The sequence below is a fragment of the Caretta caretta genome, chromosome 1 (genome assembly GCF_965140235.1).
Source record: "Caretta caretta isolate rCarCar2 chromosome 1, rCarCar1.hap1, whole genome shotgun sequence".
Lineage (NCBI taxonomy): Eukaryota > Metazoa > Chordata > Testudines > Cheloniidae > Caretta > Caretta caretta.
Window position 1 is genome coordinate 142,127,390 of NC_134206.1, and position 20,811 is coordinate 142,148,200.

At 40.8% G+C, this 20,811-nt stretch overlaps 1 protein-coding gene across 4 annotated transcripts in view; it reads left to right on the plus strand.

Annotated features, from left to right (window-relative positions):
- CNKSR2 (connector enhancer of kinase suppressor of Ras 2) overlaps positions 1–20,811 on the plus strand; it is a 376,791-nt gene that overhangs the window by 98,779 nt on the left and 257,201 nt on the right. For 2 of the 4 annotated variants that reach the window (XM_048862811.2, XM_048862839.2), the window contains one exon: positions 9,978–10,007. The exons of the other annotated variants lie outside the window; for them this stretch is intronic. In XM_048862811.2, coding sequence (XP_048718768.1) covers positions 9,978–10,007 — 30 coding nt within the window. The remainder of the gene's footprint in view (positions 1–9,977; positions 10,008–20,811) is intronic. 4 annotated transcript variants of the gene reach the window in all.

Below are 20,811 nucleotides of genomic sequence, written 5' to 3' on the forward strand. Positions count from 1 at the left end.
CCGAATTTGCCAGCAGTCCACCTATTGACACCCTTGCACATCGTTGTCCATCACTTAATGTGACTGAAAATGCCTCCTATTCCTTTTCACAGGTCTATTTTTTTTTACTAACTGGGGAGCTTGTAACTTATCAATCATTTCCTCACAAATTCATCCCCCTTCTCATTACTGCCAGTTCCTTACATTTTTTGAAAAGTACATTCAACCTTTGAAATGGGGGAGGTCTGAGAGTTATTCACCTACAGTAGTAACAGCAAATTTTATTCACTTGCCACGACAAAAGAGAAGACTCATCATCCCCAAAGGTAACATTAAGCCCCAATCAAGAAAGCACTGCAGCATGACACTTAACATGTGCTGAAGCTATCTTGGGACTTTAGTCAGGACAGGGACAATGATAAATTCCATTGCTGGTCCCAAACTCATCTGTTCTGATTTTTATTTACAGCACATATGTTCCATTCCAGTAACTTAGTATCTATTCACTGATCTTTTGTTTCATATGATCATAGAGTTTAAGGCCAGAAGAGACTACTAGATCATCTAGTCTGACCTCCTCTATATCACAGGCCACGAGCACCACCTAGCACCCTCACACTAAATCCAACAGTGGCAATTAAACCAAAGTACATGAGACCCCCCAGGAGACTAGACTATTATGTGCAGGTAGAGAATAGGAGGGATCGAGGTGCACCAGTGCTCAAGGCCCCCTCAATGGCAGAGAAATGATGAAGTGAGAAATGCCCAGATAATCCTGGCAGGTGAGCTGCATCCACATGCTACTGAGGAAGGTGAAAATCCCCTGAAGTCTCTGCTAATCTGACCTTGGGGAAAATTCCTGCCTGACCCCATGTGTGGTGATCAGTTGGACCCTGAGCATGTGAGCAAGAACCAGCCAGACAAGCATCTGAGAGAGAGAATGGTTTATGCCACTTCAGAGCCCTGGCACATCCTGCCCAGTGTCCCATCTCCAGCCTTGGTCATCCCTCAAGCTTCAGAGAAAGGAGATTAAAAAAATCCCAGAATACATTGACATAGGTGGGGAGAATCTCTTCCTGACCCTTGCTGGTGGCCAAATAAAACCCTGAAGCATGAGCTTTAGGAACATAAGACATAAACCAGAAGTGAGACCCAGGGCTGTTGAGCCCTGCCTACCACCATCACAAGTAATTCCATCATATGGCTGCACTCACAAATTTGTCTAGCACTCTCTCTCAAAACTAACTAAATTTTTTGCCCCCACAGTTCCTGTTGACAGGCTGTTCCAGAACCTCATCCCTCTTATGGTTAGAAACCTTCTTCTAATTTCCAGTCTGAATTTGTTTACAGCCAGCTTATATCCCCTTTGTTCTTGTTCCAACATTGTCCTTTAGCTTAAATAGCTCTTCACTCTCCCTAGTGTTTACCCCACTACTGTATTTATGGAGAACAATCGTATCCCTTCCCAGGCTTCTTTTTGCTAGACTAAACAAGCCAAGTGCGTCCAGTATCCGCTCATAAAATAGGCCCTCCATTCCTCTGATCTTCCGAGTAGATCTTCTCTGCACCTGTTTCAGTTTAAATTCATTTTTCTTGAGTATGGATGATCAGAATTGTAAACCGTATTTAAGTATTCCAAATTGAATACAGTTAAATTACCCAGTGTACTACTGTTGTGGGCTACAAACTGAATGTCTAAATGTTGCATCAGCTTTTTAATCTCCGATTCTCTTTTCTTCTGCATTTAAAATACTTCTATGTGAGTTTACAAAAGCCCTGTACCTGAACTTAGCTATTAAGAGGCTTTTTAAAAAGACAAGTGGTGTTTTTAAATGTCTACACATAAAGTGTGCATTTGCTTAAGTTCTGTCTTTGGCTCTTGTAAATTGTTGTCAGGCAGCTTTTTCATATACAGTTTAAAAATAGCACCCTGAGCTTCAGCATGCAGTGAATGAGGCCTGTGAGGATTCAAACCCAATTTTTGTATCACTCGCTTACAGCTGAAAAGTCTTCAGAATTATTAACAAAAACACTGTTCTCTAGCTAAAATGGGTAAAATTAAACTGGCATATTTAAATAATTTTGCTGGTTTGAGGTTAATTGTAGGGATAATGTTTGGCATAAAGAGGATTACATTTTTCTGTTATCCGTACAAACTGGATAATGAAGAAGAAATTGGCAGAGTTTTGAAAGTATGGAGTCTAGGAAAATGAGGTTTAATACAGAGTTCTTAAGACAAGCCATTGTATATAATTAAGGCTAAGATTTTGTCATGATTATTTTTAGTAAAAGTCATGGACAGGTCATGGGCAAGAAACAAAAATTCACGGAAGCTCTGACCTGTCTGTGACTTTTGCTGTTGTGGCCCCATAGTTTCTCCCTACCCACAACATGGTGGCTGGGAGTTTTGGGGTTCCCCCTTTGCCCACGGCAGCTGGAAGCTGTGTGGGGGTGGGCTCCATCCACAGCAGCTGGGAGCTCAAGGGTGACCATACTTCCCAAAGAGAAAATGGGACACTTGCAGCTGCTCACCTGATGCATTCCCTTCCCCCTGTGCGAGGCTGTCACCCGTCACTGGAACCCTGAGGAGGGCCTCCTCAGGAGTCTGTCACCTGTTGCTGGAACCTTGCAGGGGGCCCACTATGGCCTGTCGCTGGAACCCTGCGAGGGCCTCACTGGCTACCAGCTCCAGAGTCCAACAGCCCCTGGGGCTGAAGCAGAGAATGTCACAGAGTTCTCTGAAAGTCACCGATTCCGTGACTTCCATGACCTCTGTGACATAAATGTAGCCTTATATATAATGCAATATAGTATATGTTAAACATTATATTAACTAGTTCATTTTCTATTTTAGTTACAAGTAACTGTTCTGTATTTTTCTGCCGCAGAAATGGATATCTGCCATTGACAAATAGTTTCCTCAGAGCATTGCAGGCTATTATTGTAACCTGAAGAAAACTCTATTCACACTAAACATCTACTTTTCTGCTGTTGTACTATTTGGTCTAATTTTTTTTTTTGTTCTGGGACTTTAGTGTTATTAAGTAGTAGCTTTATCTTCCAACTTTCATCTTGGGAACGCTGGCATAGTTGAAACAAGTCCTAACTAGTAGCTGATTTCTGAGCAGTAATGCAAGTCAATTTTACTGATACTCTTCTGCTAACTCTGGAGACTTCAAAGGCTATCTTTATAAAAACATCTCAGACCTAGAGAAAAACCTTAGATTCCAGAGGTACTGCAAATCGTGGCAGTTCAGACATCTTTCTCTGCCACTTCCATTACAGGGTTATATAGGCTTTGTATCTTGAAGTTGTTCAGGGTCCAGTTCTGCCACCCATATGTAGAGAAGGATCTTACTCCACAAGGTATGCAGTTGAGATCAGTGAGGTAGTTTGTGGAGTAAATTTGAAATTAGGTTATACTTACTCCTATTGACCTTCACCCTTAACTATGAAAGCCTTGATCCTGCTCCCACTGAAATCATTACAAAGCCCACATTGACTCTATTGGGTTCAGGATTGATCTCATTGTGGTGGATTCAATCACAGAAACCCCCCTTGGGACTGTCACCTGTGCTGAGACTAACTCTGAGCCCATTTTCTCTGCCAGTTTGGGCCTCCAGAACCCTGCCTTGTCGAGCCAGGCACGCCAGTCTGCTCCAAGACAGACCCAGGTCTGAACCACACACCCCAAAGCTGCAGACTTAACTGAAAACAGCTTAAGAAGTGCTCCTGTCTCTAGCACCCAGACACCCAGCTCCCAATTGGATCCAAACCCCAAATAAATCCATTCTATTCTGTATAAAGCTTATACAGGGTAAAATAATAAATTGTCTTTCCTCTATAACACTGACAGAGAGATATGCACAGCTGTTTGCTCACCCAGGTATTAATTAATAAGCAAATGAGATTTTATTAAGTATAAAAAGTAGGATTTAAAGTGATTCCAAGTAATAATAGACAGAACAAAGTAATTTACCAAGCGAAACAAAACAAAACACAACAAATCTAAACCTAATACAGTAGGAAACTGAATACAGGTGAATCTCACCCTCAGAGATGTCCCAGTAATCTTCTTTCACAGACTGGACTCCTTCCTAGTCTGCATCCAGCAATCACTCACACCCCTGTAGTTACTGTCCTTTGTTCCAGTTTCTTTCAGGCATGTCTTGGGGGTGGAGAGGCCATCGCTTGAGCCAGCTGAAGACAAAATAGAGCGGTTTCCAGGGCCTTTTATATTCTCTCTTGTGGGCGGAAACCCCTTTTTCCTTCTGTGCAAAGTCACAGCAACAAGATGGAGTTTGTAGCCACCTGGGCAAGTCACATGTCCATGAATGGTTCAGCATTTTGAAGGCCAGAGGCATTGTTTACGTTAGTTTGAACGTTCCCAGGAAAGCTCAGATGTGGATTGGCGTCTCCCAAAGTCCACGGTCAATTAAGTGTTTCTTGATTGAGCACTTACTGAGAATAGTTTTTTCTCAAGAAGCTGACCAAATGCTTCACTGAGGCTACTTAGAATCAAACACATTGAGATATAAGTACGTAGCCAATATTCATAGCTTTAAATACAAAAACGATACACACATACAGACAGCATAATAATAAGCAGCAAACTACAATCTTTCCATAGATACCTCACCTGACCTCCTGTGTACAAGACCTTGTGCATAGGACCCTGGTTGCAACAGTGATCTATATGGTCACAGTTCATGTCACTAATGTCACACTCATAATATAGTTTTACAAAGGTATGAAGTTAATTTTTTTAACTCTTGAATCATGTTCTTCAGAAGATCAGTTAGAAGTAATTAGACAGTGGGAGTAAAGGCAGGATTGAAAAAACAACACACACACACACACACACACAACAGTATAGAACCCATGAAGATAAGATTCTATGATACTGGGGGGAGCTATGGAGGAGAGTCATAGTAATTCAAAATGAAAACACTTGTTAGTTTATATACTGTCAGGACAAGGACTGTCTCCCTTGTGTTGGTACAGTGCCTAGTGCAATGGAGATCTCATCCTGGTTGGCGGGCAAGAGGTGCTGTATGAATTGCTGCAGAATTAACAATTTCAACCAGAAAAAATAAAACATCACATCTGACTGTATATTTTAAAAAAAGTAATGCCAAGCACTGTATCAGGGGTAATTAATTTTCAACACAGTTAGATATGATTTGAACCTAATCTGGGACTCCTTCATGACTCTGTAATGCCTATAGTCTCATCCTTGCAGACATCCTTCAAAAAAAGCCATTGTGCCTTTAAAATATAATCCATTTATGGCTATCCATTCCAGACAATAACAGGTTAACCAATGGAGAACAGAAAATAATAATCAGAGTTTCCACTATCTTTTATCTAATTTCTGAGCATAAAAACTAACCACTTTGATACCTGGGGCTTTTTAAAGAAGGAAACCACCCTAACCTAAGCTGTGTTATATTAATGTTCAGTTATAAACTTTTGAAAGAACAACCATAATGTTTTATTCAAAGTCACAAACATTTCAGCATTACGAACAACCTCCATTCCACAGGTGTTTGTAACTGAGATTCTGCTGTACAGGTCATGTAGCAGGACATCAAAATCTATGGCCCTGAATAGGGGCATTTATGGCTGTTGAGCTGAGTCATCCTGTTAGGTGCTACAGCACTGCATGCAGATGCAGAATAATTTCTGCTAACTCATAGTTGCCAGGGGATCTTGTTATTGCCACTTGGAATGTCTCTCTGGAGAGCAGGAAATAGGGATTGAGAGAGTTTACTTTTGTAATGTTTTGTACATGCACAGTAGAAGAATCCTATTAATATTTTGTGCTGAGGAAACTTAAAATACACTTATATAGAAACCCAATAAAATAACCTGTTACAATAATCATTTTGAACATCTTATTAAAAATTGTTTCCATCATGGGTTCCTCATCTAATTGGTAAGTATTTCCTTTCTGACAGGGAGAATCCCTAGGAAAAGCTAAGGTTGATCTGAGGCTAATGTTTTGTTATAGTCACAAAAGCAAAGCCTATGAAGAAGATAGTTTTGGACACTTCACTAAGGTGTGTGATGTATTGAGAGAATGTGGTGAGAATACTGTATGTTTACAGGCTAGTTCACATACGTGTCAGACTTCACTTTATTAGAACAGTTGCAGGATTGTGATAAAAACAGATTGAGGGAGTCTTAAGAAACATAAGATCGGCCATACTGGGCCAGACCAAAGGTCCATCTAGCTCAGGAACTTGGCCTAAATTTGGCCTTCAGGACCTCTCTCCTACCCTTCCCTATGTCATTGGTACCTACATGTACCACGATCACTGGCTCCTCTCTAGCATAACACATAAGCTTGTCTAGATGTCTCAAGAGAGATGCAACCTTTGCACTCGGCAGACAAGTCACCATGCAGTTCTCCTGGTCATCACAAACCCAGCTACCTGTTTCTAATGATGAATCTCCCATTACTAATACATATCTCTTCCTAATAACTGGAGTTCCCTCCCCCGGAGAGGTATCCTCAGTGCGAGAGGATACCATGGCATCTTCTGGAAGGAGGATCCCAAATATGGGATTGTTTCCCTCTGCTCGAGTTTGATGTTCTCTTCCCTGAGACTTTCATCCTCCTCAACAGCACAGAGGCTGTGAGACCGGGGGTGGGACCATTCTACTGTGTCCTGGAAAGTCTCATCTATGTACCTCTCTATCTCCCTTAGCTCCTCCAGCTCAGCTACCCTGGCCTCCACAGCCTGTACACAGTCTCTGAGGGCCAGGAGGTCCTTGTATCGAATGCACACATACACCACCTGTCCATAAGGCAGGTAATCATACATGCTGCATTCAGTGCAGCAAACTGGATAGCCCACACTCTATTGCTGGACTTCTGCCTGCATTCTTTTTTTTACTCCTGCAGCTCTTTCCTTCATTGGTTTGTTTTGTTTTTATCAGGGGGTGTTTACTGCCTTAAGTTTAAAGGATGTAAAGGAAGTGTATCTAGCCCTCCCACTCTCCCACTACTCCTCTAAACTACCTCGCAAAACTCCCCTGTCAGCTGTTCCTCTTCACTAGTTCACTTATTTGTTAGTTTTAGTTCTCTTATTCCTGGTTAGAGCTGAAAATCAGAACATGTTCTTTTGATCAATTCTGTTTTCATGTAGATCAAGCAGTTTGAAGAAGTTCAAGTAGGAATTGCTGTACTGGAGACCAGGGGTGTTACTCTGCCCACTATCCCTTTTATCCAGAATTATGCAGAGGAGACCTTCTCTGGGGCAGTGTGACCCATGCAGCGTTCCCTACCTCTTCCCTGGGCCATGTGGGCTCTGAGAAAGAAACTGCATGGAGGTGTCAGCCTCAGAATGAAGCCAGCAAAGCAGGTCCTGAGAGCGTCTGAAGCAGGGACTGACAGACATTGATATTATCAGAGTGCTTTCTGCCGTTGTCATTGCAAACATTCTGAACTCTATATGCTGATTGGCTATTTGCCCCACCATCTCCCTTTGTTTTTCCATCTAACTAATCCCTTCCTAGCATAACCCTACTGAAAGTATTTAAAAAACAAAATTCGTGTTGCTAGCATAATGTTTGCCTCCTTCACATTGCTTACTCTGCTTTTGTATTCTATCCCTTTCCCCTAATCTTTATCTGTCTTGTCTACTTAGGCTGTAAGCGCTTCAGGGCAGGGACTGTCTCTTAGGCTATGTCTATACTACAAAGCTAAGTCGACTTAAGTTACATTAACGATCATCTATAGCTGTAATTAAACCGCTTTTGCACGTCTACATGACGCTCCTTGTGACAGCAGAGCACGTCCACAGTTGGTGTTCTTCCATCGATGGAGAGAGCAGTGCACCATAGATGGCTATCCCACTGCGCAATTCGCTGTCGTCTGCATCTGGGAAGGGGTTGCAGTGCCTCCTGGGGGGTGGGCTCAGCTCTGTCCTATCATTCTATGGCTTCTGTGCCACTTTTCAACAGCCCCTGTAAACCGTGCACCCCCATCTCTGTCTGAGAGCCTGGATCCTGCACTGCTCTCCAGTCTTGTGGTGGACATTACGAACACAAAGTGACTCATCCTACAGTATTTCATGAGCTGCAAATCTGATAATGACACCGTGGTGTCTCCCCTGCTGTGTGCAATGAAAAGAAAGAATTCAAGATTGCTTTTGGCCAGAGCAGCTGCACACAGTAAGACCATCAGTACTGGGCTCAGGAAACAAGCACTGCGTGGTGGGATTGCATTGATGATTGCAGGATGAGGAGCAGCGGCTGCAGAACTTTTAGATGCGCAAAAGCCACGTTCCTGGAACTGTGTGTAGAGCTCACCCCCCACCCTCTGGCGCAAGGACACCAATATCAGAGCTGTCCTAACTGTGGAGAATCGAGTGGCGATTGCTGGGTGGAAGCTGGCAACACAAGACTGCCTCTGGTCAGTCGTGAATCAGTTTGGAGTGGGGAAGTCCGCCATGGGGGTTGCAGTGATGCAAGTGTGCAGGGCCAGTAATCGCTTCCTGCTATGAAGGACTGTGACTCTGGGCAATGTGCGGGAAATAGCAGATGGCTTTGAGGCAATGGGATTCCCTAAATGCAGTGGGGCAATAGATGGCATGCATATCCATCCTCATTTTGGCCCCAGACAACTTTGCGAGTACCTCAACAGAAAAGGCTACTTTTCTATGGTCTTGCAAGTGCTGGTGGATCACCGACCTCAACGTGGGGTGGTCAGGGAAAGTGCATGGCACATGCCTCTTCAGGAATGCTGGCCTGTATAGAAAGCAGCAAGCAGGGATTTTCTTTCCAGATCAGAAGATTCCAGTTGTAATTCTGGGAGACCCAGCCCTACCCCATGGCTCATGAAGCCTTAAACCAGCAACCTTGACTGCAGCAAGGAGCGCTTCATCAGTAGGGTCAGCAGGTGCAGAATAACTGTTGAATGTGCCTTTGGCAGAGTAAAGGGTCGCCGGTGCTGCCTTTTTGGCAGATTAGACCTCAGCAAGGAAAATATTCCCATGGTCATAGCAGCCTGCTGTGCTCTGCATAACATTTTTGAAGCTAAGGGGGAAAAGTTTCTCTGGGGTGGAGCGTTGAGGTGGATGGCTGGCAGCTGCTTTTGAGCAGCCAGATACGGGGCTGCTAGATGGGCTCAATGCGGGTATTCGAATCAGGGAGGCTTTGAAGGAGCATTTTGACAATGAGCCCCAGTGATGTGTCTTTCTGTAATGCATTGAGCCAGGCATTTCTTTCTTGCACCTTAATATGACCTTTGTAATGATTGCTGTGAGTGCATTAATTTTACTCTGCAAATCCACTGATTGCTACTGTCTATGAATTTCAGCAGCAACCACCGTGTGTAGGAGACAAATAAAGATTCATTTTTATAAGTACATTTTTATTCTACAGCTATGCAAACATTTCAATTTCCTACAAGGGACAAGATAATGAAGAGCACTTTTTGAAATGAGGCTCTCACAGCTGGGTGTCTGTCCAGCTGTCTTTGCGAAACATATCCCTCAGGATGGAGCACATGGGGTACTGCAACAGCCAGGAACATGTGAGGAATGTGTGTGGGGAGTTTGAGGAGGGCAAGAAAGGCAGTTTGGTATGGGTCGCAGGTGGAGGATAGCACAGATGTGTTCCACCTGCAGCACAGTTAGGAACCTTAGCATATCTGTTTGGTCCTTGAGCAGCTGTATCATCTGCTCCTGTCCCTGTTTCCTCTCTCCTGGCTCTCCACTCTCAGTTTTTCATTGATAACAAACACAGAGCATGGAGAGAGATTATCAGCAGCATCAGACAATTGCCGCAACTCCCTGAAAATGTCTTCCTTACTCCACCTGAGGGAACCATTTATCAGGCTGGGTTGCTCAGCTGGTGCATAGCAGGAGACCTTCAAGGGCACCTCTGCAGAATCTAAAGAAACAATAGACAGAAGAACTGTTGACTGCACTCTCTCAGCCTTGGTTCATACAAGTTACATACACCACTTTCTCACTTTCTCTTGGCAGGCACACAGCATGGCGAGAGCACTAACCATGGTGAGTTTGGCGGAGGGGAGGGGGCGGAGGAGATGGGAAAAAGTGTTGGGTGTTTCAGAGGGGGATCAATACAAGCGCCTAGGGACACTATTCTGAATACTGGCGCCATTTTCAACAGGCGGGGGCTGGGGAATGGAAGTTGATATCTCACTCCTGAGGGTAACTGAGGATGCAAGGGTGCAGCCCTCCCAAGGAACCTTTGGCAGAGGATTGCAGAGTACCTCTCAGTTGGCATTTAGGCACTATCATGATAAGGGTGAAATCCTTCTACTGTTGAAGTTAATGGGAGATTTTCCATTGATTTCAGTAGGGCTGGAATATCATCCTATAGATTCAGGTAGTCCATAGCCTTTGTTGCATGTAAAGTAGTACAAGTGGCTAGGATGGTACTGGAAGGAGCAGAAGATTTATTGCTTTTCTAGGCCATCTAAAGGCAGCTCTTCTATGATTATCATTCTTGACATTCCTGGAGTATCTAATAGATTTTTTTCAATAAAAAGATTGGAATATCTTCTTCCTCAGGATTCAAATCCTGAAAACACTGGGAATATCCGAGAAGTCTGATTTTATGTTCATTGTCTTCAAAGTAATCAGCCCCATTAAAATAAAATATTTACTGGAAACATACTTTATGCCTTATTCCTATTTTTTGTGTATGTTATGCTATTCTCCAAAAGAGACTCTTGCACCTTTCTTTAACAATTCTCTGTAATTTTAGCTTAGCAAAAGCTAGGGTTTGACTCACAACCTTAACCCTGCCCTCTTGTGCTTATACATTAAAATAAACTTTAATAATGTGGGACCTGATTTAGCAAGATCCTTGAGCACATGCATGACTTTAAACATGTGAATGGTCCCACTGAATGCTTTAATAGGATTACTCGTGCTTAAAGGTACACATGTGCTTAAGTATCTTACTGAACAGGGGTCATGGAAGGCCAGGATGGCCTTGTGGTTGACTGGGACCAGGGCTTGGGAGATCTGCCCCTAGTCCCGAGCTCTGTCAGACTACTTGTATGACCTTGGTCAGATCTTTTAATTTCTCTATGGCACAGTTTCCCATCTGTAGAATGTGGATAATTTTACTTCCTTTCTCCCACTTTTGGTTTATTTATATTGTATGCTCTTTGGAGCAAGGTCAGCCTCTTGTGCACAGCAACTAACATAGTGGGGCAATGATCTATAATTTAGACAATAATAAATATGATTGCATATCACTTCCGAAATAGTTTAGTGTTATTTTTACATGAGATATACAGAATTGTCCTATTTATTTTTTGTACTGAGGAAACTTAAAATACACATAAATATAACGATAAATCTGTTAAAATAATATTTTTGTGCTTCTTATTTAAAATCTTTCCCACTGAGGATGACTCATTTCCATTTTTTAAAGTGCTAATTGGTAAGAACTTGCCAAATATAACACTAAAACTGTAGGTCTTAAGCTCAGCTCAGCTAGATAGTTGTTTGTGTCAGCTATTCTTAACTAATGATCTGTCTTTAAGTATTCACACCATTAAAACTACTAATTGGTGTCTTTTTAAAGAAGCTTTTACATTTTCAGTCTCAGTGAGATCTATAAAACAGGTCAAGTTTGAGGAATATGAATACAGTAGCTTTTTAAGTGGATAACACCATTTTTCAAAGTGTACACTTAAGCCCCAGAACCTATCATCAGATATTTGCAGGCAAATCCATCTTGAAAACAAAGTACATTATAAAAAACATTGAGAGTGGACAGGGAAATCCACACACTTGCAGCCTCTCTCTCCATGTTTGGTTGAAAGTTTCAAAAACATTTATCCAGGCCTCCAAGCACAAACTAAATATAGTAAATAGCCCAAATGATGAAGGTTTTGGAATGCTCTAACTGACTGGAAACAGAGGTTTATAACATTTAATATTTTAAAACCTTTACTGCCTAGGATCCACATTGTTTAAATTTCAAAACCGTGTTCATAATGAGAATTGTTCCAGGGTACACATTATCCCTGGTTGTCATTTTCTTCCCATTTATAATTCAAAGAATATATGATGGCTAGTGATAAGGTGAAATGTAGGTTAAAGGAACACTGGAAACGTAAAACCTGATTCTATTTAGGAAAAGTGATACAACAGCCGTTTCATATTATTCTCTAAGAGTAGAGATAATCATGGGTAAGAATGACCTTGTTGAAATTAGAGTAGCTTATTTCTGTATAATACAATTTTTTTAAATTGCAAACCTCAAGGGACATAGTGTAGTTTGGATAAGTTGCAGTCTGACCCTGGACGTCAGTGAATTTATAAGGTGTTTATGTATATATTTTGTAAATTTGATCATAATTTTAATCCATTTTTGGTTGCTATTCTAATACTGTGTTTATTAATGTCATTAATGGGCTCTGGTATGCCTAAATCCAACTTTCAAAAATGATTTGGGCACTCCAGAACCCAAGTCTGAAGACATTCATTGTTTACCCACCAATGGTCCAGTATTTGAAAAATATCTAAAGTTTCATTGACTTGCAGTGAGACCTGGGCTCTGAAAACTGTCGCTCTTTAAAATGGGACTTAGACTCCTAAGTCATACAGATTATTTGAAAAATTTACCCTTAGTTTCCCAAGTCACTGAGGTGCTTTTAAAAATTTTATAAAATAGTAATATAAACCCTCAGCTCCCAGAATACATGAATATATGAACTGTCAGCTTTCACATTAAAAAAGTTTTTAGCAATCATGGTTGGAGAGAAAAACATAAAAAATATAATCTCAGTGCACCTTAAAGACAATAACTAGAAAGCAAATAAATGAGCCCCAATTGTATATTTTAATTAAAAAAAAAGAGAGAGAGAGAGATTTTTAAGCCAATCTCATGATATTTGGATGTGCCTCTTGGTTTTTGAACATTTAGGATAGGCAATATTGAGCAAAGCCTGGGAAGAGAAGCAGGAGATAAAAGGCAGGTCCTGTGGTCAGTCTGGGTGAGAGAACAGGGAATCTCTCTGCTTAGAGTGCTGATGAGAAACAACTATGGCTTTTAAGTCTTTCCTGGTAAGGGCCTGGGAAAGGCACTTGAATGAGAGAGCCATGTGCTGCCTGGAATAATAGACCTCTGCCACCAAATGAGGTGAAATGATTATTCACAGACCCTAGTGGAATGGCTGTGGACGCTGTGAGGACCAGAGTTGGGTGGCAATCATATTTTGGAGTTAAACAAATCTAAAGAAAATTTACTTATAGGTATCTGGCTTTCTTTCTAGACAGATACTTTGGACACTGTTAAAGACAACACTTACCAACTATTGCACATTGGTATCCTAGATTCCACAGTTATTTTCTGTATTAAATAGGGGCAGAAAAAGGATATTTCACCTACTCTCTTGGTAACTCTTCACAAAAATGTTAACGTTGTCATTTACTGTATTTATGTGACTCAGAGTTAATTGTAGAAGTGAAGGTTCAGTCCTTGCATTTCTTGCATGCCTAAAACTGACACTTCAACTTTACCATGGTGAACCTGCTTGGAAATGGGAGCTTTAGATATGCAAGAAATGCAGGGTCAAGCCCTGTCTCAGTAAACTGGTAAGGTCAGTGTGCACATCATAGGTTTGTTTATTAGGGCAAATGTTTCAAATGAGATTGTCTGAAATTTGTGGTATAAATGTTAAGGTGATAGCTGAGTCAGAAATACTGTGTACTTTTTTTTTTTTTGTATTGCTGAAATTCAATTAATTTTATTCCCTCTGTGGCCAGGTGAGCATCTGAGGAGTATATGTATCTAAAAATATATTTTGCTACAAATTATTTTGATACCCAGGAGCAATTACTGTATTTATAGTGTGGGAAGAAAATATGAGTAAAGGGCAGCTAGAAAGTCATTTGGTCCTAAATGATCTTCAGCATTTGAACATAGAAAGTGGAATTGAAAGTTTTTCATTAGAGGAATGAAATTTTGTCACTACAAAAACCTTTATTTTATGGTTTATGACACCTGCCAGTATCAAGCTATTAAACCAATATTTATGGGTTGCCCTTTTTTGTGATTGAAAAGAAGAGAAACTATTATGTCTATGAGAAACATTTTGGACACACTATAATTTTCAGCCTCTCATCTGTTAATGATTTTAGTGGAGATTTTCACCTATTGATTGAAAATGCCTTTAGCTGGAGAAATCACCCTTAGAACTGAAGTTGCATTCAGAATTCTGTCAGCAGCTAGAGCCAGCGAGATATATAGGTAGATACCCATGCACTTCCTGTCAGCACTGAAATGATTGTTGTGATTTCTGCCCTCAGCGTATCAACTCATCTTAGAATTATTACATCAGGAAGGTATTTTACTGTCTTCACAGCATATGTAAAATGCAGACAAAAATGTGACCAGATATTTAGGGGAAATAAGATAGCACTTTTTTTTACAGAAAGGATAAAAATAATTCAGTTTAGAAGGGTGGAGGAAAAGAACCTTCTCTTATATAATGTAACTCTCTATTAATTGTATCCCAGAAAATGGTTATTGATTTCTTTTGTTCTAGCTGTAACAGCAGAGGCTTGATCTAGTGCTACCCATTCTGGCAGATTTATGTAAGTTGAATTTTTGCATGAAATGTCTAGTTGCCATGATGATAGGTGCCGCTGTATATAAATTTTTAAAATAAGTAATGTTAAGGCAATTCTCTTTGTGTTCAACTACCTGGGTAATGATTACTTTTAGTTTGCATTATATTTAAGGATAGAGAAAATTACGGTTTCACAAAATATTCAGGGAAAAAAAGACCTACGTTTTTTACAACATTTTAGTTGTTATAAGATTTATAGGCAATTACTTTTTATAAAATAGATATTTTTAATAACTTACGTTATATTTCCCCTCAAATGCCTCTTTTCCAAAGAATGTTTTCTTTATCTTCCCTAAATGGATGTATACGATATATTCTCTTCTCCCCCCCAATTGTGCTTAGATATGATGTTCCTGATTGTATTAGTGGTGGATAAGATAATTTTTACACAGCTGAATTCTGGATAGAGTTGGTTGGAGCAGGGGACAAGATGAGGGCCAAGGAGGTTAGAGAGGAGATAGTTACAGCCATTGAGGCACCAGAAGGTGAAAGTGTGGACAAGAATTTTTGTAGTTTGAATTGAGGGAACTGAAAAGATTTCTGAAATGCTGCAGGGAGGGAATCAAGAGAATGTGTGTGGGAAAGGAAGAGGAGTTGAAAATGGCACCCAGGTTCTGAGCCTGAGGGACAGAAGGTGGTGGAGTTGTTGACAGGGATGGAGAAAGAAGGGAGGGGGGAGGATTTTGGAGGAAACATGAGTTCATTTTTTAGTCATGTAGTGTTAGAGTTGGTGACAGATATCCAGGAGGAGATTCAAAGCTGTGAAATGTGAACAGAAGGGGAGAGAGATCTGTGAATCATCAGCACAGAGATGGTAATTAAAGCAGCATGAACTTAAGATGCTGCCCAACAACAGGGGGGTAGATGTAGAAGAGGAGAGAGTTGAAAGCTGAGCTCTTTGGGACACTGACAAAATGAGATGGAGAAGGACAAGCCGGTATGGGAGACCCTTAGGGAATAGTTAAAGAGATAGGAAGAGAATCAGGAAGGTATAGAGACTGTGACACCTACTCTTGTATCATATATCATTTTAATCTTTGTTTGTCAGTGACTAAATAATTTAAATATTCGGCAAACGTGGTAGGGGCCAATGAGGAGAGACACAGGCATTAGATTTTACTAAGTAGTGGTAAATTCATTAAAAGTTAAGATGATAAAATAAAAATCCACCCTCATCCCTTAGGGACAACTGCAGTGAAAAGGGTGGAAGCAGTGTCTGCTTTTGGCATTCATCAGCCTCATCTTCCCCCTCACTTTGATGTTCAAATTTAGAACTGCCAAACTGTCCAAGGCCCAATACCATTTCATCCAAAGCCTTGACTTTTTAAAAAAACATTTTAGCATTTATGAATTTTAAAGGAATTTACTCTAGGCCTGCTCTATTGAAAGGCATTTTGCACGACGGCAGAAGGAAACCCCTAACCCATTTCCTATTGGCAGAAAAGAGCCTTACATCATTTGCCTAATTCTGTAGGGTTAGGAGTCCAAATTGCAATATCGGTCACAATCTCATGCAGTAGCTTTGGAGACCATATTGTATTAAATCTCTGAATGGTTTACATATGAGTAGGGTTCCGTGTCCCTCACAGATGAAGACATGGATTCCGTGACTTTCCATGACCTCTATGACTTTGCAGTGACTCTGCAGCTGTCACTGTGGCTGACCCAGGGCTGCCAAAGTAGCTGGCTCTGGGGCCAGATGCTCAGGCAGCCCTGCAGCCAGCCACACTGGCTGCTGCTGGAGCAGCTCTGGGGCCAGCTGCACTGGTCGGAGCTGGAGCAGCTCCGCAGCCAGTCACTCAGGTGGCCCTGCAGTCAGCTTCCCCCGCCACTGCTTGGGCAGCCCAGGGGGGCAGCAGGAGCAGCTGCAGCTTGGCAGGTTCCGGCAGCGGTCCTAGGTGTGGCCAGAGCAGTGGTAGGTGGGCTGACGGGAGGGAGGTTGGAGCAGCTGCTGCTCGGTGGCCCCTAGCAGCTGGTGCTGCTGGCTTCGGGCTTCCCCCCAAGCAACAGCCCTGCGGGCCTCCCACAGAGCAGTGCCCCCCCAGCTACGATTTAGTCAGGGATTTTTATAGTACAAGTAATGGACAGGTCATGGGGTGTGAATTTTTGATTATTGTCCTTGACCTGTCCATGACTTTTACTGAAAATACCTTTGACTAAATCGTAGCTTTATGTATAATTGTGTTCTACTCCATGGGGGAAGGTTACCACAGCTCCTCCAGGACACAGTGGTAAATGATTAATGTGCATCACCGAGACTAAACAGTTCTAGAGAGGTACCACCCCTGAAGTAATTTGCATATACTGGCTCAAGCTGGGTTTTCCAGAGACTAGGAGACAAAGAGCTTTTGGTATACAAGCATGAGCTTGAACTGATTTGTGGCCTTCTTTCTGATCCAGCAAAGGGAGAGGAACTTTTGTCAAAGCGGGGACCCTAACCTGGTGGAAGATTTGGAATGACTTTCACCTACTAGGGCACATAAAAGTGATTGGTGACTCTTGTTATGTTTATTGTGTTTGTTTAAATTAATTTGTTTTCCTTGTAATATTTCTGCAATGCTTTTACCTCAGTAATAAAGGTGCTTGCTTAGAAGGAGCTTTGTGGTAACTTGCAAGTGCTGGCAATACATTGTTCATAGCCCTTGGAGAGAGAGCAATCCACAGGGGCTGGCCTTAAGGCAGTTTGGCTTGCTGGTGATATTACAGGGTAAGGCAGGAAGCTGTGCTGCCTTAAAACCCCTGGTCAGAAGGGATCGGGACAAGGGTCCCCACCCAAAGACAGGTGATGGCTGGAGACCTGACTAGACACTCCTGGGATGCACTTGTCCTAAAACTGTGACACCAAGCACCAAGCTAAGTCTTTGCTGGTGCGTGCTGTGCTCAGTAATGGTACTTGAGAGGTCCAGATGCAAAAAGAGCTCTGTTGCCCGGGCCCTTCTTTATTAGGCATATATGCCACTCCGTGGTCAATCCTGGCACCACTGGGAGTTAAACAAAACCATGGTAAATGTACTGGTATAGTGTGCACTGGGGGGAGCATCAGGTGTGTAGCCATTACTACTCATTGCCCATAGCTATATTTAATATCTGAAAATCTTTTTAAAATGTGATAAAATTTAATAACTCCATTAAACTGCCCTTTTAACTTTCATACTGTGTGGTCCTATGAGTGATGAGTTTTCCTATTCATATGTTGTCCATTGATGTGTTAAGAAATTGTAAAGAAAGGTACAAATAAACTATATAAGGAGGTAACTTTTAAACTGTAACAGAGGAAAAGCAAGGAAATTCAAAGATTAAATGTCATCTTTAAGCTATATTAACTTTAAATAGGCACTGTCCATTTCATTTGGAATGTGTATATTTTTTAAGAAGTTGTTCATGGTATGGCATGATCTCGTAATGTATTTTAAAAACCCCGCACAAAACTCAAAACCAAAACAAACAAACAAGCAAAACCTCCTCCTTTTGATTGCGACCTTTGTCCTATTGGAAATACAGTTTTACACCACACACACACACACACACACACACACACACACAGAAAATTTACAAAATGTAAAATACCTAATGATCATACAGTTTGCCTCCCTACTAATGCACATTTGTTCCTTACCTTATTTTTTCTAGATTTCTAATCTAAAGCAAATATATATTTTAATGAGGCTGTTTTTCTGCATTTTTTGCTCAAATGTTTTGTGTAGTTCTTTAGAAAATACACTTGTGTATCTCTCTCTCTCTCTCTCTCTCACACACACACACACACACACACACACACATCAAATTTGATTACTTATCATAAAACAATCAGGAGCTTTGTACATTTATTGATTGCATACCTATAAATCATGGTTTTGGCAGTAAAGCTCTTTAAATATCTTCAGTTTTCTAATCATTATGCAAGAGTTGTGCTGTACTAAAGTGTGCTCAAAACAGCATCTGCTTCAATTTTTCCATAGGTTAGATTATTTTGACCTAATTTACTGTTTCTGAACCACCCTAGAGTTATTCTGTTCTCACCTGAGTTTCATTAATCAGATTTTTCATGCATTTGGTATTTTCAATAATGACAGGCTAAATTGATTGCATGTACCTTGTTTTTGTAGTTCTCTGTAAAGTACCTAGTTCATTGTTGTCACTATACAAACAATAAATAGTGATGATAAATAGATCTGCAGAGTATCTTCCACCTGCTGCACTCCTTTCTAAGTTTTAGACTATTTTTAAAGAACTCTTGTCATAGCCTACCGTAAAGATTCCAATTAAATCCCTGATTCGTGGTCTCATTAACAGTCTAATTTTGTATGTTACTAATTTAACTTCTTAGGAGTTACCTTCACAACTAATGCTCTATGTAAATATAGTTTTAAACTGAACTAAGTTCCATTGAAATATTGATGCAGGATCAAGCCCTAAATGAATTTTTTGGATAAGAATAATTTTGAGGCCAAAACAACATTCTTTTGGCTAATGCAGTGCTGACTGATGAAGAAACAGAGGGTAACATTTTATAAAAAACAAGTTAATCACCTTTATTTTTGCTAACTAAGTAGCAATACTGACAGACCATCTTACTGCTGGAAATTCTACTAATAAAGAGTTCAGTTACAGTTCTAACCAACTTTAGAAGCAAAGGCGTTAAAAGGATTAATGAGCTTTATTCCGGTCAGTGGTTACATTGACAAACGAGAGAGTCATATAAATTATTTGGCACTACTGGTCACTTTAATTCTTCTTATTTCTATTTATTTGTTTATTACATTCATATTTTTCATTGATTTTAAGGTGAGTTTTGCAAAAGTGCTCAGCAGTGGCCTAATTCTACAACTTAAATCAATGGGAGCAAACTTTGGTTGCCTTCAGTGGGAACAGATTAAACCAAGCATTTATGAAAAATCATTCCTTTCAATACTTACTTATGGATATTTTGATTTCACTTATGAGATATTTCCCTTATCTGAAAAGCTTTTGTATGTTGCTCTTTAAAGTGATGGTTCCTGTGACAGATCAACTTCAGAGTGTCAAAAATTTCTTATCAGAAGAAATCTTAAAATAAAGTTACTGAAATATTAGGTGAATGTCTCTTTAAAGAGCTGATTCCAAAGTATAACACTAGCCTAGATACAGTAGAGATTTTAAAAGGAGGTTAATTAGCATTCCAAAACGATGTCCGTAACCCAAAGGCAATTGCACTGGGGATGAAGTAAGTGAGGGCAGGTGCAGGAAGGACTAACTGTTAATTGTGTGATAAACCTTCAAATTAACTTCTGAAGACGTAAATTGTAAAGAGCATGTAAGAAAAATTAGAACCTAGAGATTTTTATCAAAAGCCTCAAGTTCAGTCCTGAATGGAATTGGCAAACAGACAACTGACATTGCATGAAAGATTGGCTGCTATATTACCGGGGTTGGGGCACCTGTCTAAATACCTTGGTGAGAAGGGAACAGATGGAGAGGTCACAGATAGAGAGATCAAAGCAACCTGAACATGTTTAGCTGAGGAGTGGGATGAATGACACACCTACCTTGAAACTAATGCAACAATGACTAAACAGGTTTCAGAGTAGCAGCCTTGTTAGTCAATATTCGCAAAAAGAAAAGGAGTACTTATGGCACCTTAGAGACGAACAAATTTATTTGAGCATAGCTTTCGTGACAATTTGTCAAGCTTTCGTGAGCTACAGCTCAAACAGAAACTCCAAAGGTGGCATGTGCCTGGATCTTGTTGAGGAAGACTCTCTTAGTTGAGATTTGGAGGAGAAAAAAGCTGTGATGCTCCATAGGTATCTAGGATTTTAGAAGAGCTAAATGAAGCCCTTCCCAAAATGGATCATTAGGGGGCAGGGAGGGCTGGATGTTACTCCTGACCAGAGGCCCCTACAGAAGATACTGCTAGTGTTAAGTGCAGATTTGTATGACCTTTTAACTTCTTACAGCACAGCAGAGCAAACAGCTGAGAAAGAGAGACTGTGTCTATTCTTTGTACATCAGCAACAGAATTGTATGCTAAACTCTGATTGGAAGTACAATTACAATCAGTTATACCTGAGCACACCTACTGAACACAATGGGATTGTCACAGGTGTAATGAAAGACCTAATTAGACCCATGGAACCATTAGTATTTGAGGTGAGAAGGAAAAGACCCAGCTAGATATTTGTATTCCAGATTGTGTGGGCAAGACAGATAGTTAGAAAAAG